The sequence below is a fragment of the Lytechinus variegatus genome, chromosome 15, assembly GCF_018143015.1.
Source record: "Lytechinus variegatus isolate NC3 chromosome 15, Lvar_3.0, whole genome shotgun sequence".
Lineage (NCBI taxonomy): Eukaryota > Metazoa > Echinodermata > Echinoidea > Temnopleuroida > Toxopneustidae > Lytechinus > Lytechinus variegatus.
The window spans coordinates 6,496,567-6,512,279 of record NC_054754.1 but is presented as its reverse complement, the minus strand read 5'-3'; the positions used below and the strand labels follow the sequence as shown (position 1 = coordinate 6,512,279).

The 15,713-nt window shown below is 38.4% G+C and overlaps 1 protein-coding gene across 1 annotated transcript; it reads left to right on the top strand.

Annotated features, from left to right (window-relative positions):
• The first annotated feature begins 8,550 nt into the window (after positions 1-8,550).
• Positions 8,551-13,779, top strand: LOC121428990. Its single transcript, XM_041625886.1, has 2 exons — positions 8,551-8,769; positions 12,835-13,779. The coding sequence occupies exons 1-2, from the start codon at positions 8,551-8,553 to the stop codon at positions 13,777-13,779; spliced, it is 1,164 nt and encodes a 387-aa protein (XP_041481820.1).
• The last annotated feature ends 1,934 nt before the right edge of the window (positions 13,780-15,713 follow it).

The following is a 15,713-nucleotide window of genomic DNA, read 5'->3' as shown; positions in this document are numbered from 1 at the left end:
AAGCCTTCCCTGCCACTTGCCACAATCTGCTCACTAAATCGTCGAAACATGGAGTAAAACAAACCTTTCGTTTTCCAAGGCTTATCGCATTTGAAAAGTCATAGAACGTCATGGTCTCTTCTGAAACTAATTACAACTCTCGATATTTGTAGTTTGACAATAAGGTATAGATAATTATCTCCCTTGAAATCATTTTTTCCTTGTTGAAGAGAAATTTTGGAAAATTCGCTTACGAAAGAAACCGTTTTTTTTGGAGGGGTTACCTTATGCCCCTTTGGTGCTAATCACAATTACCTTACATTTACTGGCTAAAAATTGAGAACTAACGAGAAAAGAAAGAGGGATATGTCAGAAGTAAAAAGAGGGACTGGGGACAGGGCACTTAATCAGAGGTGAGAAAAGAGGAATTCACCATGGAAAAAAGAGGTAAATGGGGGCAATGAAGTCATTAACACATTTATAAAGAGATAATTCTATTAATAAAACGCGCATGTAGAACGTAACAAAACGCTAAATAATGAAAACGGCCTCTGATCGGGCACGAATCGAGCGGTTTAAAAGAGGCAATTCATCTGATGCGGAGAAGGGAAAGAGCAGTCGTTAAGACATATAACGAGTCATTCTATGATAAAAGATGCACCAAAAACGTTCGTAAAGGAGACATGTTTCCTTTGGGTCAAAAGGGGCAGTGTTTAGTGCTCCGAATAGTCGGGGGCAATGTGTCCTCCTTGCCCCCAGAATCGCCGCCCCTGCCACGTATCTTTTATCTCAGATAGTTTTTCCATTTTTATTGCCCAATCATCTATCAATATTGCGTCTCTGTCTGACATCAGTGACACAGATCAAGAAATGGGATGGGCTATGTGAACCCGGTATGTGAACTAGATTAACAACTCCGGACGACTTCTCCACGAAACTTTGGTCAAAAGCACGAGACAAATTGTGAAAGTACAAAGGTAGAAAATAACATTGCTCTCCATCTTTGTGGGGGGGGGGGGATTTCCTTTCTCCGCGTTGAAAGACCCCATTTTCATTTTCATCTCATATTTTTGAGTATTCATTTTTAACCTTTAACAGTGAATCACTGTACGTATTTGTCATTAATGTTCTACATTGGAAATGGAGGGAAAGGTTGTCTTACAGAACGTTGTAATTTGGATTTTGATGCCATGTCTTGTCATTGGTAAGTACTGCTTTGGTTATCATCATGGATTTATTTTGATATCAGATTAATTGACAGATGCATACAAAGTAGCAATTGCCTTTGCTAGGCTTTTGCTTGATTCCGGATGAATAAAAATGAGCGAGCAAATGTTTTTGCGTGTAAGCTCAAGTAATTGCTGTCTGCATGGTAGTACTTGTTTGACGATTAAGCTATTGCTAAAGGCGTATATGCATAAACTGAACATTTCACTTGTGGTTTAAGCATTTGCTTGTTTTTTTCTTTCAAGCTTCGCCAGAGCAGCTTGAGCGTTTGCATGATCAGAGCCGTCGCGTTTTATAACCATGTTTATAAAATGCAAAATGCACCCGAGAGAGAACCACAAGGTGCACAGTAGCCTACATGAACATGTTTTCTTCCCAGTAAACATGGTAAATGCAAACCGAACGAAAACTATATATATATTTATTAATAAGAAACAAGTTAGAGAATAGTTTGACACCACGTACAAGGAAAAGATATGTAACACGAGAGAAATGGTATTTTGCACTGCCAGACTGCCACACCTGTGCGTTCGAGTCCATCCTTTCTTCCGTTTCACTCCAGCACGACGTCGCTAGTAATGAATGGGTTAGGTATAAGAAATAAAGCAATTGCTGGAAATCTGAGGTGTAACCCTGTTATTTATGAATATGCTTATACAACTCTATATTTCTAGTCTTTTTAACCTATACATGTACAGCAAGAACAGTAAGTAGTAACTGTGTAATGCTATGTTGTTATAATAGTGTGTTTGCCTTGTTTTTGTTTTATTGTTTTGTTAGTTAAACTTTAATTGCCCATTGTTACAATAACTCTGATCTGTTTTAATAAGTTGTTAATATTGTAATTTTACCTTGATTATGATTTTATTATAATGATAAAACATACAAATTAAAAAAACGAAACAATTCGTCTTTTGCTTTCCAGCAATCGCTACTTTATATGCATATAACCCAAAGTGTAATGCTTCGCTCAACGAGGCATAAAGTAGCGAGATTCGAACTCGTGACCCTTGCATTTCAAGTCAAGAGCAATAAGAAAGAAGTGATGTGGTTCAAAGGATAAAGAATATCCGAACTTCGAACCAAAAGGACCGTGAATTGCACATGATGTTAATTAGCGCATTATGCTTATAACATCAATTACTTTGGTTAAAATGGAAATTTCTCGTCATATAGAAAACCTTAGAACTTAGAAGATCTATGTTTTTTTTTTTTGGGGGGTTCTGGATAGATGCTCCCGACCTTTCGTTGGAGAACGCGAACGCTTATTTACGACGTTAGTTGATTTTGGAAGATACTTTTGGGGCCCGTCGTCATGGTCGTAAAACTCTGTCCTGCAATGCAAATTGTGTGACATGAGATTTTTTTTCGTTTCGTATCTGCAACGGAAACATTCAATATGAGTTTCGTGTGCAAAATTCTGGTTGCTACTATGGTAACAGCGATTTATCAGATTTAGGACGACTTTCCAAAGCCACATTTGGTTCCTCCCAGAGCTCGAAAGTCCGCCCGGGGGGACCACTTCCATTGATGAGTGGGTACCAGGCGAAAGAATTTTGCACACAAAAAGCAAATCTATAAGGGCCTTTAACACAAAGCTTAGCAATGATTGTAGAGTAGTTTTGTACGTTTGGTTATATTGACTAAAATGTACAATCAATCTTATAAATCAAGCGTATGATTAATCGTTAACTTTCGTGTTAGGGGACCCTAACGTTACCGTTCCTGAGGTTTGCGAAAGGTGGCAATTAGCAAATACATGTACGCATGTACTACACTTATGCTAAAATACGATGATGACGTTACTTAATAACTATACGATTGTAATGAATCTATTCCTCGTCACAAGAACTGGGAGATGCCGTGGTCGAGTGATCTAAGGCGCCTGGCTATATTATGGAAAGTCTGGGGTTCGATCTCCGGCAAATAAAAAAACAAATATTAGAAAAATTATATTATTTGTGTTTTCAGTCTTTCGCGTTTATAATTAGATGATTATGCTCATAAAGCTGATTTAAAATATGCTCAAGGTTGCCAAGGTGACAACTAAGCTGAATTTACTTCGATACCCATCTAGAATACGAATCAACAACAACAACAACAAAACCACAAAAAAACTTTTCAAGGTATGAAAATGTTCTACTGAACTGCTTCTCATGAACAGGAAGTAGGTGACCTCACCCTGTGATCACCACTCACGTTCCTTGATCATTCATATAGGCGTATGAAAGCTACATTGACAATTAGATACAAAGGAAATAACAAATGAGCATTCACACAATTCATGCATACACTTGTAAGAACTCATGAAAATAACATTGTTTTTCTAAGTGACACTTTACGCTCGTCTTCACCTACATTTTATGGTTTTTGTGGTTCTGTGTTCTGATTTTTATACCTGTTTACGTTCATAAAAAAAGGAATGGTTCAACGGCGTATCCAGACTAATGATTTTCTTTTTACCTCACCTTATACCTTACCGCAAATAATGGAAGAATGCTGAACCAGCAGTCGACCTTCCAGGTCTATTTTCTTGTCAGCTTCCTTCATGATTCAATAAGTTTAAGGTTCGAGGCTCTTTAAGTTGTCCGTTGTCTTGAGCTGAAACATACGACATTTGGTGCAGAGATAATAGGGGACATCATAAAATGAAAGGACTCACTGACGTTTTCTCCGACATGTCCGAGGAGTCGTAGGGCCGATTGAACGAAAGGGTTTTTGCAAGGACCGCCCTTATATAAGTGTTGCCCATTTATTATGATGTGCTGTATGAGGCTTCTTATACAAATCGATTATAAACCATTAACACTATGTAGCTCACTTAAAAATCGATTTTATGATGATATAAAATATTACATCATTTATAAAAAAAAAGACATTCGTTCGTACAAACGGATGAATAAAATACGTTTGCAGGGGGCCGTTTCATAAAGCTGTTCGTAAGTTAAGAGCAACTTTAAGAACGACTGGTGATCCTTTTTTGTGGTAAATGATATATTCATTGGTGATCACTTATAGCGCGTAAAGAAATGTTCATCAGTCGTTCTTAAAGTCTCTCTTAACTTACGAACAGCTTTATGAAACACACACCGGGTACTTCATTAAAAAGGGTTTCATGCAGCGCGTCATAATAAATCGGCGACAATTACCATTGTACTTCTCCTTTGTCATTTTGATCTGTAACTGTGTCTTTAAAGTTATTAATAGGGCAGTATATTTGATTCTCCTTTTTCATTATGGGGAAAATTTCGTCGCAAAATTGTGTTCATGTTATTTAACAATCATGGCCTTTCGTAATGGATCGTATAACAGTGGGAATGTCAAGCCATTAGCAAAGACACTAAAGTGGAAGATTGGACACTTGGGGGTGATTTTGTGAAACGCTGTAGATTATACAAGGAGAAGTTAGCCGTAATTATGCGTAATGATAACACACTGCACCTACTTTAGAATTTCAGAAAGATCGTGAAAACACCGGAAGCTAACGGATATATTTGAAATACTCAGATATTCTTTGGAAAAATATTGGAACTACATTGCGGCTGTATTTGAGGAGCAGTGTCCAGATTTCAAAATAATAATATCTAATATCGATACACGGTCATATCATTACGTCATCATTGACCGATTTTGTGATGAGACAAAGTGACTATCACAGATTTGTGACTATTCTCTTTGCGGTGTGACATCAACTAACTCCCAGGAGTATAAATACTGCTAACAAAACGATTTATTATATCACAATCTCTTTTCATGACTCGACCGGAAGAGACTTCTCAACACCGCGGCGGCAACGGAACTGTAAGTAATTCAAGAAATCTCATTTCGACAACGAATTCTCTTAACGCGATCTTTATTTCCATCTTGCAGTTCACCTTAAAAAAAAGGAAAGAAGATATTCCGATCAATTCATTGATTAACTTTGGGTCAATTTGGCAGATTGACAAAACACAATTTTGAAGGGTAATTTCGTTCCTTCGTTTAAGTTTTGCATTCATAAATTTTGCATTTAGATGCACATATGGCTTGAAAATTGAATGTTCTTAATTTATCATTTTACCAGAGGTTCAGAGTAAACCTTGTTATGAATTCTTCTCTTCACCCATTTTTTTTTTTATATTGATCAATACATCTACCTCCATTTCTCAAGCGGACAAAATCCATATATGACTTTTTTCGATGGAGCGTTCATTCAAGAAGGTTTATTTCTTTAAACTATCAATATTTCTTCTTTAGAAAGTAAATCTGGATTTATTTGTAAGCTTATGGGGATCAATTATCAATCATTACGAGCTGTATCCCTAAAGAGCAAAAAGAACCAAATACCAAGATATTCTCTTTAATAAGAGATAGGTATTTACCTTCAAAGTTTTGAAAAATGAAATGTGTGCCAATATTTTTTGTGTTTAAACAAGTCCCCAAATTTGTATTCATAATGCGTATAGCATTCTTATTTATTTGATGCACGATAAACCAGCAATGTGGATAAAATGCCTTGCTCAAGGCCATTAGTGCGGAGCCGGGAATCGAACCCCCGATCCTCCGATCTCCAATCAAGCTCTTTAGACCACTCGAACACGGCACCTCCTCTACTGAATGTCAACATACGTTTTGAAAATCATGGATATGAAGTTGATTATAATTAAAGTCGTCCTTGTTTCCTTGAGAACGTTTTGAGGAACTACTTCATAAGCATCAAATGAAATATCGAGGTGCAAAATGGGAATTTGAAATTATCATTTTCTTCACTCTATAAAAGGATTGATCGCAATATCCAATACGTGAATAATCTGATATGTTGATAATAATATGTTAATAGATAGAAAAACAGTAAAAATAATTCAAAAGCTTGTCAAATGTGAAACTAATTGTACATATTGCTTGTGCTTGTTTATTTATTTTGATGTATTAGATACCTCTGATGAGGACAAAACAAAATCATTTTAATTCTCGAAGTCTCTCATACAACTTTGATGCAATATCTGACTTTATATTTTCATTGAATTTCAATTTTTCTATTTATGGATTTTCAGAAACTTGGATCCATGAAAATACAGGAATCACTTTTAACCTACCTGGACATTCATTTATCCATACAGATCGTAGATATAGTTGAGGAGGTTGTGTTGGATTATTGATATCTGATTCTTTGAATTAAATTATACTACCATGTAGGTCCATGATACTATTAGCATGGCTAAACGATGATTTGTGTTTGTTTATTTGAAGCGGTAGTCCTAACAGACACTTCTCAGCTATCTAAAACAACATAGATATATGATAATTTCTATAAGCTCATTTTAAAATAGTGCGAGCGCGAAGTGCGAGCAAAATTTTGTCCTGAAAATCGAACATTCTGGGCAATGTTCGTGATTCTGAACAAGATGGGTATATACATGTAACTATATAATTACTGCGCATACGTAAAAACTTGAAATATACGTTCAGGCCTTATCGAAAATTTTCCTGTTAAGGACTGTTTGCAGTTAGCCATGAAGACGGATAGGCCTACATGTTTCAACGATCAAATAATGCGAGCGCGAATCGCGAGCTGAAGATTTTTAACATTTTGACCTAAAAAATAGCATTCAAGCACTTTTTGCAATCATAAACAGGAGAGGTATAAATTCGAACAATGCAAGCGCGAAGCACCAGCGAAAACTAATGAGATTTAGACCTAAAAACGGGACTCTATCTATGTTTTGTAAATCATGAAAATGATGGGTACTTGGGTATCTTCCTTCATAAATTATGAGAGCGCTTAGCGCGAGCAGAAAACTTTTGATATTCTGATCTGAAACTGGCTAATTCAAGCACGTGTAAATAAAGACAAATCTGTGTATCTCAATAAAAATGTGTGCGCGTATTCAGATTTAAACCTAGAATCTGGTAATTCTAAATCCATTTTTTATCATGAAAATTTATAATGCGAGTACGAAGCGCGAGCTGAAAATATTTGATATTCTGATCTGAAAAGGGTCAATTTAAGCACTGATTCAAATACTGTGTAAGAAAATTCTGAAGTGGATATGGATATCATTTAATAAATGATGCGAGCGCGAGCTGATATTTTTATTTTCACCTAGGACCGGGATATTGTAAAGGCATTTTGCTATCATATGAAAAATGATGACTATCTTCTTATTCATCTTTCTAATCGCGAGATGATACTTGTAGATGTTCCTTTCTCAAAAAGGGACAATTTAATTATTAGGAATTCATCAAAATGTTATAATCTTATTAATCTATTGTAATAAAGCTAACGAGAGCGCGAAATTCGTTGATATAAGTCCTGAAAACTGGACAATTTAACCACTCTTGTAATTGTTAATAGGATGCAAGGGTTAACATATATTTTCAACAATGAATGCGAGCGCCAATCGGCGAGTCGAAATTTTTTTTTATAAACCTTCATGAATTTGAAGAGGGAACTTTAAGTAGTTATATAATAGAGGTACATGTATACATTACTCACCCATCAGAATGAGAGCGCGCAACCCTAAAAAATGACATTTGCGAACTTTATGGAATACAAGAAGAGAATCATGCGAGCACGCAGCGCGAGCTATAAATGTTGATACTAAAAGACAATAAATCTACGTTTTACAGAGCACTTTTTGAAAATAAATTTGTTAATCAAACCAAACAATGAGAGCTCGATGTCCGAGCTGAAATATATTTTGTGTAGTCCCTTGCCATATTTATTCACTCCCCTTCCTCCATAATTTTTCCTTTCTTGTTTTTCTCCTCTCACTCTTTTCCTTTCTTTTTCTTTCTATCTTTCCCCTTTTTTCTTTTTGCTCCACCAATGGGGGGGGGGGGTGGGTCCCTCAACCCCCTGGACCTGCCCATGTAAAAAATATCCATTAACGTTACCACATCTAATTGGAAGAAAATGATAAAATAAAGGAACTTTACAACTTACATGCACATGTACATTACCACAAACCACTGTATCTACCATTGTCCAGAGAATTATCTCGCTTGTCTTGACTTCAATGTATTTTACCTTCTTCGTAGGGACGTACGCATCAAATAGGACAAGAAAAAAGAAAACCAAAAAAAAAAACACATTATACCTGGCCTGCATTGAACAGAAGAAAAGTCCGAGCGTAAACGAATATAACAAACAAAGCAAAGGACCTATTTAAAGAGAAGAACATTTCCGAAGGACTCAACGTCCAAAGAATCGTGCGACTGTTAGTGTACGGTAACGGAGAAATCGTAAACGGGAAATCGTGCAGAGGACTAAGTTACGAGAAACCAGAAACACATCTACTGGAAATTCACAAAGTTGGCTAATGTGAAGAAACGTCACTGTATAAATTCTCGATATTGGACATGATGGAAGCAGATATGTCTTCGATATATGCTAAGATTGGACTTATTACGGTGGACAGTCTGGCCATCCTCTTAAATGCAGCTACAATGATAGTAATTCTGGTCAACAAGAAACTCAGAGAGACTCGAAATATTTTCATCTGGAATATTGCTTGCTCCGACTTGCTGGCTTCCACAATTGCTATCACAACTTTGATAAAGAGACACTTTACTGGAGATTTGGTAAGTACAATTAATGGCATTTCTGAATAATTCTATATTTCCTAATTCGATCCCGCGAGATCCTAGATGTACAGGGGCCACAAAACCTGCAACTCATCTTGCAGGTAACATATCCACCCCATTTACACTGCCCGGCCTCGAGAGAGAAATATTTATATCAACGATTGATCTAATTAATCGTATTGATTGATCCAATCTATCGTATTGATTGATCCGATCAATAGTATTGATCCAATCAATTGTATTGATTGATCCAATTAATTGTATTGATTGATCCAATCAATTGCATTGATTTATCCAATCCATTGTAACTCTAATATTTTTTTCTACAGATAATCTGCACAATGTCCTTTGTAAACACAAAGAAGCATTAGTGAATTTTTAAGAAACAATGAATGCATGAATTATGATCATAGTTAGAAAATATTTTGAACAAACCTTCTTAATAGATGTTGACGTTGCTGGCCGTCGATTGTCGCGATCGATCGGATCAATCGCAACTCTTGGCGGGACCCAGATCTCGAATACACTGTGCAGGCCTGCCTCGACACCGTCCTAATTGCGCGAGCACAGACTTTTCTCACGACTCTCTCAAAAAGAGAGAAAATGATTGTCAAATATACCCTTCAGGACAAAGAAAATCCAACATTTCCTTTTCAGAAACTGGTGAATCAAAACAGGTTCTCGTTCTTGACCCTTGACAAACGACATATTTGCAATTTTTCGTCAGCTTCGAAACTTAGGGCGAAATTGCTGGTCCGATTCACCAATTTTTACAAAACCTCCAAGCTGTTCTTTGTCATCTTTCGGACATTATAAATAAATTTACTGTGTTCTTGAATTCGTTCATGCGTCGCGCTTGCGAAAACTCGCCACTACGCAATCCGACATCTTGCTTTCCATGATATTACGGTTTTGTGAAAGAAGCGAGCCGTGTAATACCTAGAATCGCATGCGATGTGTGCAGGCGCGCCGGAACACTTTCAGTTTTTTTTTTTTGGGGGGGGGCAAAATTCCGAAGGGGGCACAATAATTTTGACAGCGTGAGATACCGAAGCGATCGAGGGGGAGAGGGTGTGGGACCCCCCCCCCCCCCCACGGTAAGGACTTTGTGTAAAAATGGAGTTTAAAAGTTACGTTTCTAAGAGAATTCAAAAATAAATTTCTTGAGAATTAAACATTGAATTCACAACGAAAAACTATACTCAGAGTTTATGAGAACCTATGAAATCTACGCGCAAAACGATCGCTTAATTCGGAATGTGGTTTTCGTGTCTGATCAATTGAACTACGTAATACGCTTATATTGACTCAAAATACCAGAAATTACATTTTTCATGCAATATCGATCTTTCAGAAATATTTATTTATGTACATTTACATACACGGACGACGCGAGAGAGCACAATTATCATAAGTTTCAAGGAGTGTATTAAGCAGAAGAAGCGTAACAACAGAAACAAAATACATTCTAATCATGCTAATGAATGTCTTTTAAAATTCAAAATGTCATACTGTTCTGACGTGGCAGACGACGATAAGCGCTTAAATCCCCATTCTATTTAAATCATTTCTGACCTCAGCATTGGAGAGAGTCCCTGATTATCCATGCATAGGCAAAACGTTTCATATTTTGTAACTGGAGGAAAAAGAAATATGACCTGCTTAATTATTGTGTAACAATTTAAAACTTTTCTGAAAATTTAAAACATTACTCGATTTATGTGTTTCCTTTGGCATGTTTTGTATTGCTGGGAAGCACTTTTGGATGACCCCTTCAAAATCTTCCTTTTTTCTTTACATATTTTCTGGGGAAAATGTGACCATAACTAGGAAATGATGAATATCAAATTCCAGGAAATATTCATATGTAAATAATCATGGACTAACAAACTACGGCAGTTCATAATGTACGTCATTATGTAACATTATTTAGAAGAAAACAATTACATTCCAACAGCGGATGTGGTTGACGGTACACCATGTGGAGTTTTCGAAAAAAAAAAGTGGATAGAGGAAGAAGTGAAATTGATAGGAGGAAGTAGACAGTTGATAGTCGAGTAATTTTTTGTTCAAACGAGCGTAGTCCTGATAATGACAGTAAACCAGAAAAGGTTGAAGAAGAGGCTTGATTAGTTGATAGATGAGTACTCCTGCTCTGCACTCCATTCGCCGACTCAAGCTAGCATCTTCTCATTTATCCAATAAGCAACTACTCAATCCTCTATAACTCTTTAAACTTTTCGGTTTTACAGCTATTTCCAGATTCCATATGTTGCTCGAGTAACTAGCGTTCACGCGCGTTGGTGATATCGGGTCCGGGGGAGCGTTTCATGAAAGGACTTGTAGGACGTTTTATCCGACAAGTCCTGTTTTATCCGACAGTTACTATGGTAACAATGCTTCTCAACCAATCAGAATACAGGAAAGTTGTCAAATCTTACAACTTGTCGGACGAAAATATTGATGAAACACCACCCCGGTCTGAGCGTTTCTGGGCAACCGCGCGTTTGTTAGCCGACACGGCCAGCATGCAAATTTTTTAGTCTGGAATGTATTCATTAATAGGCCCCCATTCCACAGAACGGAGACCATTGAAAGACCACTGAAAGACTTAAAATTGGTGAGGTCTTACAGCGGTTTTCAAGATCAATGAAATTTGTCATCTCTGTGGAATGGCTCAGAAAGACCTTTCAAAGAACTCTGAAAGACTGATGGATATTTCTTGTCGTACTGGTCTTAGACTAGTCCTCTCGAGATCTTTCCATGGTCTTTCAGAGATCTTTTATGCAATAAGTGATCTTTCTGAATTCTTTCCATGGACTTTGCCTGGTCATGGTCTTTCAATGATCTTTCAATAATCTCTCATGAGTCTTACAGTGATCTCCGCAAAAATCTTGAGAGACTGCCGAAAGATCAATGAAAGACTATGAAGACCTTTAAAAGTTCATCGAAAGACCGCTGAAAGACTGCTGAAAGACCACTGAAAGACAATTTTCCTGTAAGACCGTTGTAAGACTGTTTTGAACCGTTTCAAAAAGTTTTGGAGCCCATGAAGACCACGAAGACCACTGAAAGATTGGTCAGGACTCGTGTAAGACCTCAAAGACCATTGTAGGTTCATTGAGAGACCTCTGAAAGACCAACCAAAATTCATGGTCTTTCAAAGGTCTTCCAGCAGTCTTGTTCTCTGTGGAATGGGGGTTTAAAAGGGTAAACGTTATCACACTGTAATAAGATGGAAAAGGGGCTTATCAAAGGTATGTTTCACAGAGGGACATGTTCGTCAAAAGACGCAAGGCTTACTAAGATGTGTAATTGCCCCGTCAGGGGCGAAATTTTTTCATTTTTGGCAAAAGAAATGACAATTCTTAGGCAGAAAAGTGCCTTCATCGTTTGCTTTTGTCCTTAAAAAATATCATTTTTTTTACTTTGAGGGGGGCACATGGGGGGGGGGGGGGCAAAATCTCGTTTTGCCCCCCCAAAGTTTTCTTTGGGGGGGAAAGTGCCCCCCCCCCCCCGCTTCCGCCGCCCTTGGTTGTGTGGCACAGTGCTGTTGGTGATATTTTCCTATTGTTTATATGGTCAAAACAAATATTTTGACTGCTCTCCGACGTTGCATGCATCAATCTCTGCCTATTTTCTGAAACGAGAAAGTCAAACCAACGAGCACTACGCCAAACCGAACGATGGTGTGTCATTTGAATTAACACATTTCTTTGGTCGTTCTGGAGCTTTTTCCCCGTATGTCGGGGCGACAAAAATCGATGTGTTTCCTGTTTCCACAATCGTGACAATTGAAAGTTAAATTTGCTCTAGTTCTCGTAGTTTTTTTTCCGGGCTCGTCCAGTTGGCGTGTTGATCGCTGCTTCACAACTTAATTACACATCTAACGTTGCTTCCCGAGTGGCCAAAAGTCCCGCCAAAAGCGAATCATGTGATAATGGCAGGTGATTGTTACCATGATATAGCTATATTCAAATATCCTTTAAAATAGTCTGTTTCATCAATGTCACCGTAATTAATAATTTATAACTGTATTTTCTACCAAATTGTTCTTTTCAGGGAAGACCAGAGACAACCTTCCTACTGCGTGCATGTTATTTGACCGCTGTCTGCAGTGCATTGTCTGTGGCCATACAACGCTTCATCGTCCTTCGTTTCGACCCGTTCAACACCCGCAACCTTGTGACAGCACGTAAATGTATCATCGTCTGTTTCCTGTTCTGGACGTGTACAATAATGGCTATGTATTTCAATGATTTGTTTAGGCCTGTTGGGAAGGATGGTCCTGGGCTAGGAGGTCCAGGTGGATCTCATGTGCGTAGTGGGCTGGATGGACTGGATAGGGCGGTTGGCACGGCTAGACCAGACACTAACATAAGATCGGGTGGTCCGCCCGACTCAGATAGATCTGATTTTGCTGATAAAGGTCTGAAAAAGGGTACCGGTTTACTGCGATTACTATTCCCAACAGTAATATTTTCTGCGCACATAGTCAGTAGCGTCTTTTATGCGGTCGTGTACTCGGCAATAGCCAACGCAGCGCGCAAGGCCGGCCTGTCTGGAAATGTGTTAGAACAGCGCATCAAGCAAAATAAAAAGATCTTAATCACCTTTGGGATCGTAGTGCTCACTAATTTGTCTTGTTGGCTCCCATTCTGTACGCTCTTTTTCCTTCAAACTACTATTGAAGATTTGACCATTTTCTCTGGAGGACCATACTCCATATCTGGGTCAATGTGGATCGGGTTAGTTAGAAATCTTGCAATGATCCTCATTGGCTTGAATGCTTGTTTGAATCCAATTATCTACTGGACACGGATAACAGAGTTCCGTCGGACGCTATTTGAGATACTTCACGGTTGTCGTAAATGCAACCAGAAAAGCGGATCGCGTAACCTAGACGCGGTGAATGTTCGAAAGAATTCACTAACCAAGACGCGTTCCGCAACAATCCCAAATGCTGAAGTCGCAAACAAATCAAGTGTTTACACAATCACAACATGAATTATTCCAAAGACAACAATATTTGGCGTGGCTGTACAGATGCATTTTGTTAAATATATTTGCCCCAAAGCGCATATTTATTCAAGACATAAACCTAGATTTCCTTGCAAATTAGGAAACTCTGAAGCCACAGCTAGTGACTTACGATGAGTTACGTCCGCCGCGGATACATGCGGATATTAGTGGACGCAGACATCCGCAGGGTCGTGAGTAGACGTTTATCTTTGTTACTTGCCACCATTCGCAAACCTCAGAAATGGTATGCGTTAGGGTCCACTAACACAATAGATAACAATTAATCATACACTTGATTTATATGATTGATTGTACATTATAGTCAATAGAATCACACGTAGAAAAATGCTCTACAATCATTGCTAAGCTTTGTGTTAAAGGCCCTTATAGATATGCTTTTCCTGTGCAAAATTCTTTCACAAGACATCCGCACCATTCGTGAATCTACATTACGACTGATGGTCATCATCGTATATGCCCCCTGAGCCGGCTGTGAGCCTCTACTATGACAACTGGCGGGCCCCACAATAGATTATGACATTGATAAGAAAGAGGTTTTTCAAACAAATCGAGTACGTATTGAGTGAGGAAAAACTTACTGAATTAAGGCTTAGATATAGATCATAACAGTCCATCGAATCGATATTGCATTTAATGTGGATTATTGATGGATCACTGGCAATTAATTCCATGGATCAAATCACCTATCCAGCCGAAACCATTTCGCATGCGTTGATATGAACACAGAATGCAGTAGGCAAAATTCGTCTGAACTTCAGTCAATTTTTTTCGGGTTTTTTTTCTTTATTTTACTCCTACACAAGCGATATGCCTCTAGCACACAATGTAATGGGCATTATGTTTTACTTTTCCCAGAAATGGGGGATTAGATTCAAATTCCCGGGGGAACACTTCCATTGATAAGTGGATACCATACACGACCATGGGGTTTCGAAAAGCACCCTAAATAAGGGAAGCAAGTCTTTTCCAGATTATGAAAAATGCATCTCTTAACAAGTTTTTGGCTTGTGAAACCCCACGGCCCGAATTCACAAAGGTGGACTAAAGTTATACCGGGGTTTAAATTTAGTCGGGGGTTAGCTAATACCCGGGTATAAAGTTAGTCCACCGCGCTATTCACAAACGGTGGACTTACTAATCCATGGACTAACTTTAGCACCGGGTACTAAATTTAACCCACGGCTGAGTTATACCCCGGGTATAACTTTAGTCCACCTTTGTGAATTCGGGCCCACAAGTATTAAAAATATATCCTTTTTTCAATATTTTAAACATCTTTTTTGACACCGTTATAACGTTACATAGGCCTATACGTAACGTACTTGCCCTCTCTGTCCCCTTTTACGCGTGGTTGCGCCTGGTATCCACCATTCAATGGAAGTGGTCCCCCCGGGCGGACTCTCGAACTCTGGGAGAAACCAAATGTGGCTTTGGAAAGTCGTCCCAAATCGGATATATCCCTGTTACCATAGTAGCAACCAAAATTTTTACACACGAAACGCATATTGAATGTTTCCGTTGCAGATGCGAAACGAAAAAAATCTCATGTCACACAATTTGCACTGCAGAACAGAGTTTTACGACCATGACGACGCGGGCCAAAAAAGTCTCTTCCAAAATCAACTAACGTCGTAAATAAGCGTTCGCGATCTCCAACGAATGGTCCGGAGTCGTGCCAAGCCCGCAAAATTTTTAAATGTTCAAAATTTCGTAGGGTGTCGCTGGGGATGCTGACTAACGCAAGTAAACGCAGCTATTCGTAAAAGTGCGTAACAATCCGTAGCTGAGACGCAGATCATCAGTGAACATTTTTACATCGCGTCCATTTGCGTTCATTTGTGTCCACCGTAAGGATCCGCAAGTACTGTACTCGTATCCAAGCACTTACGTCCGTTTGA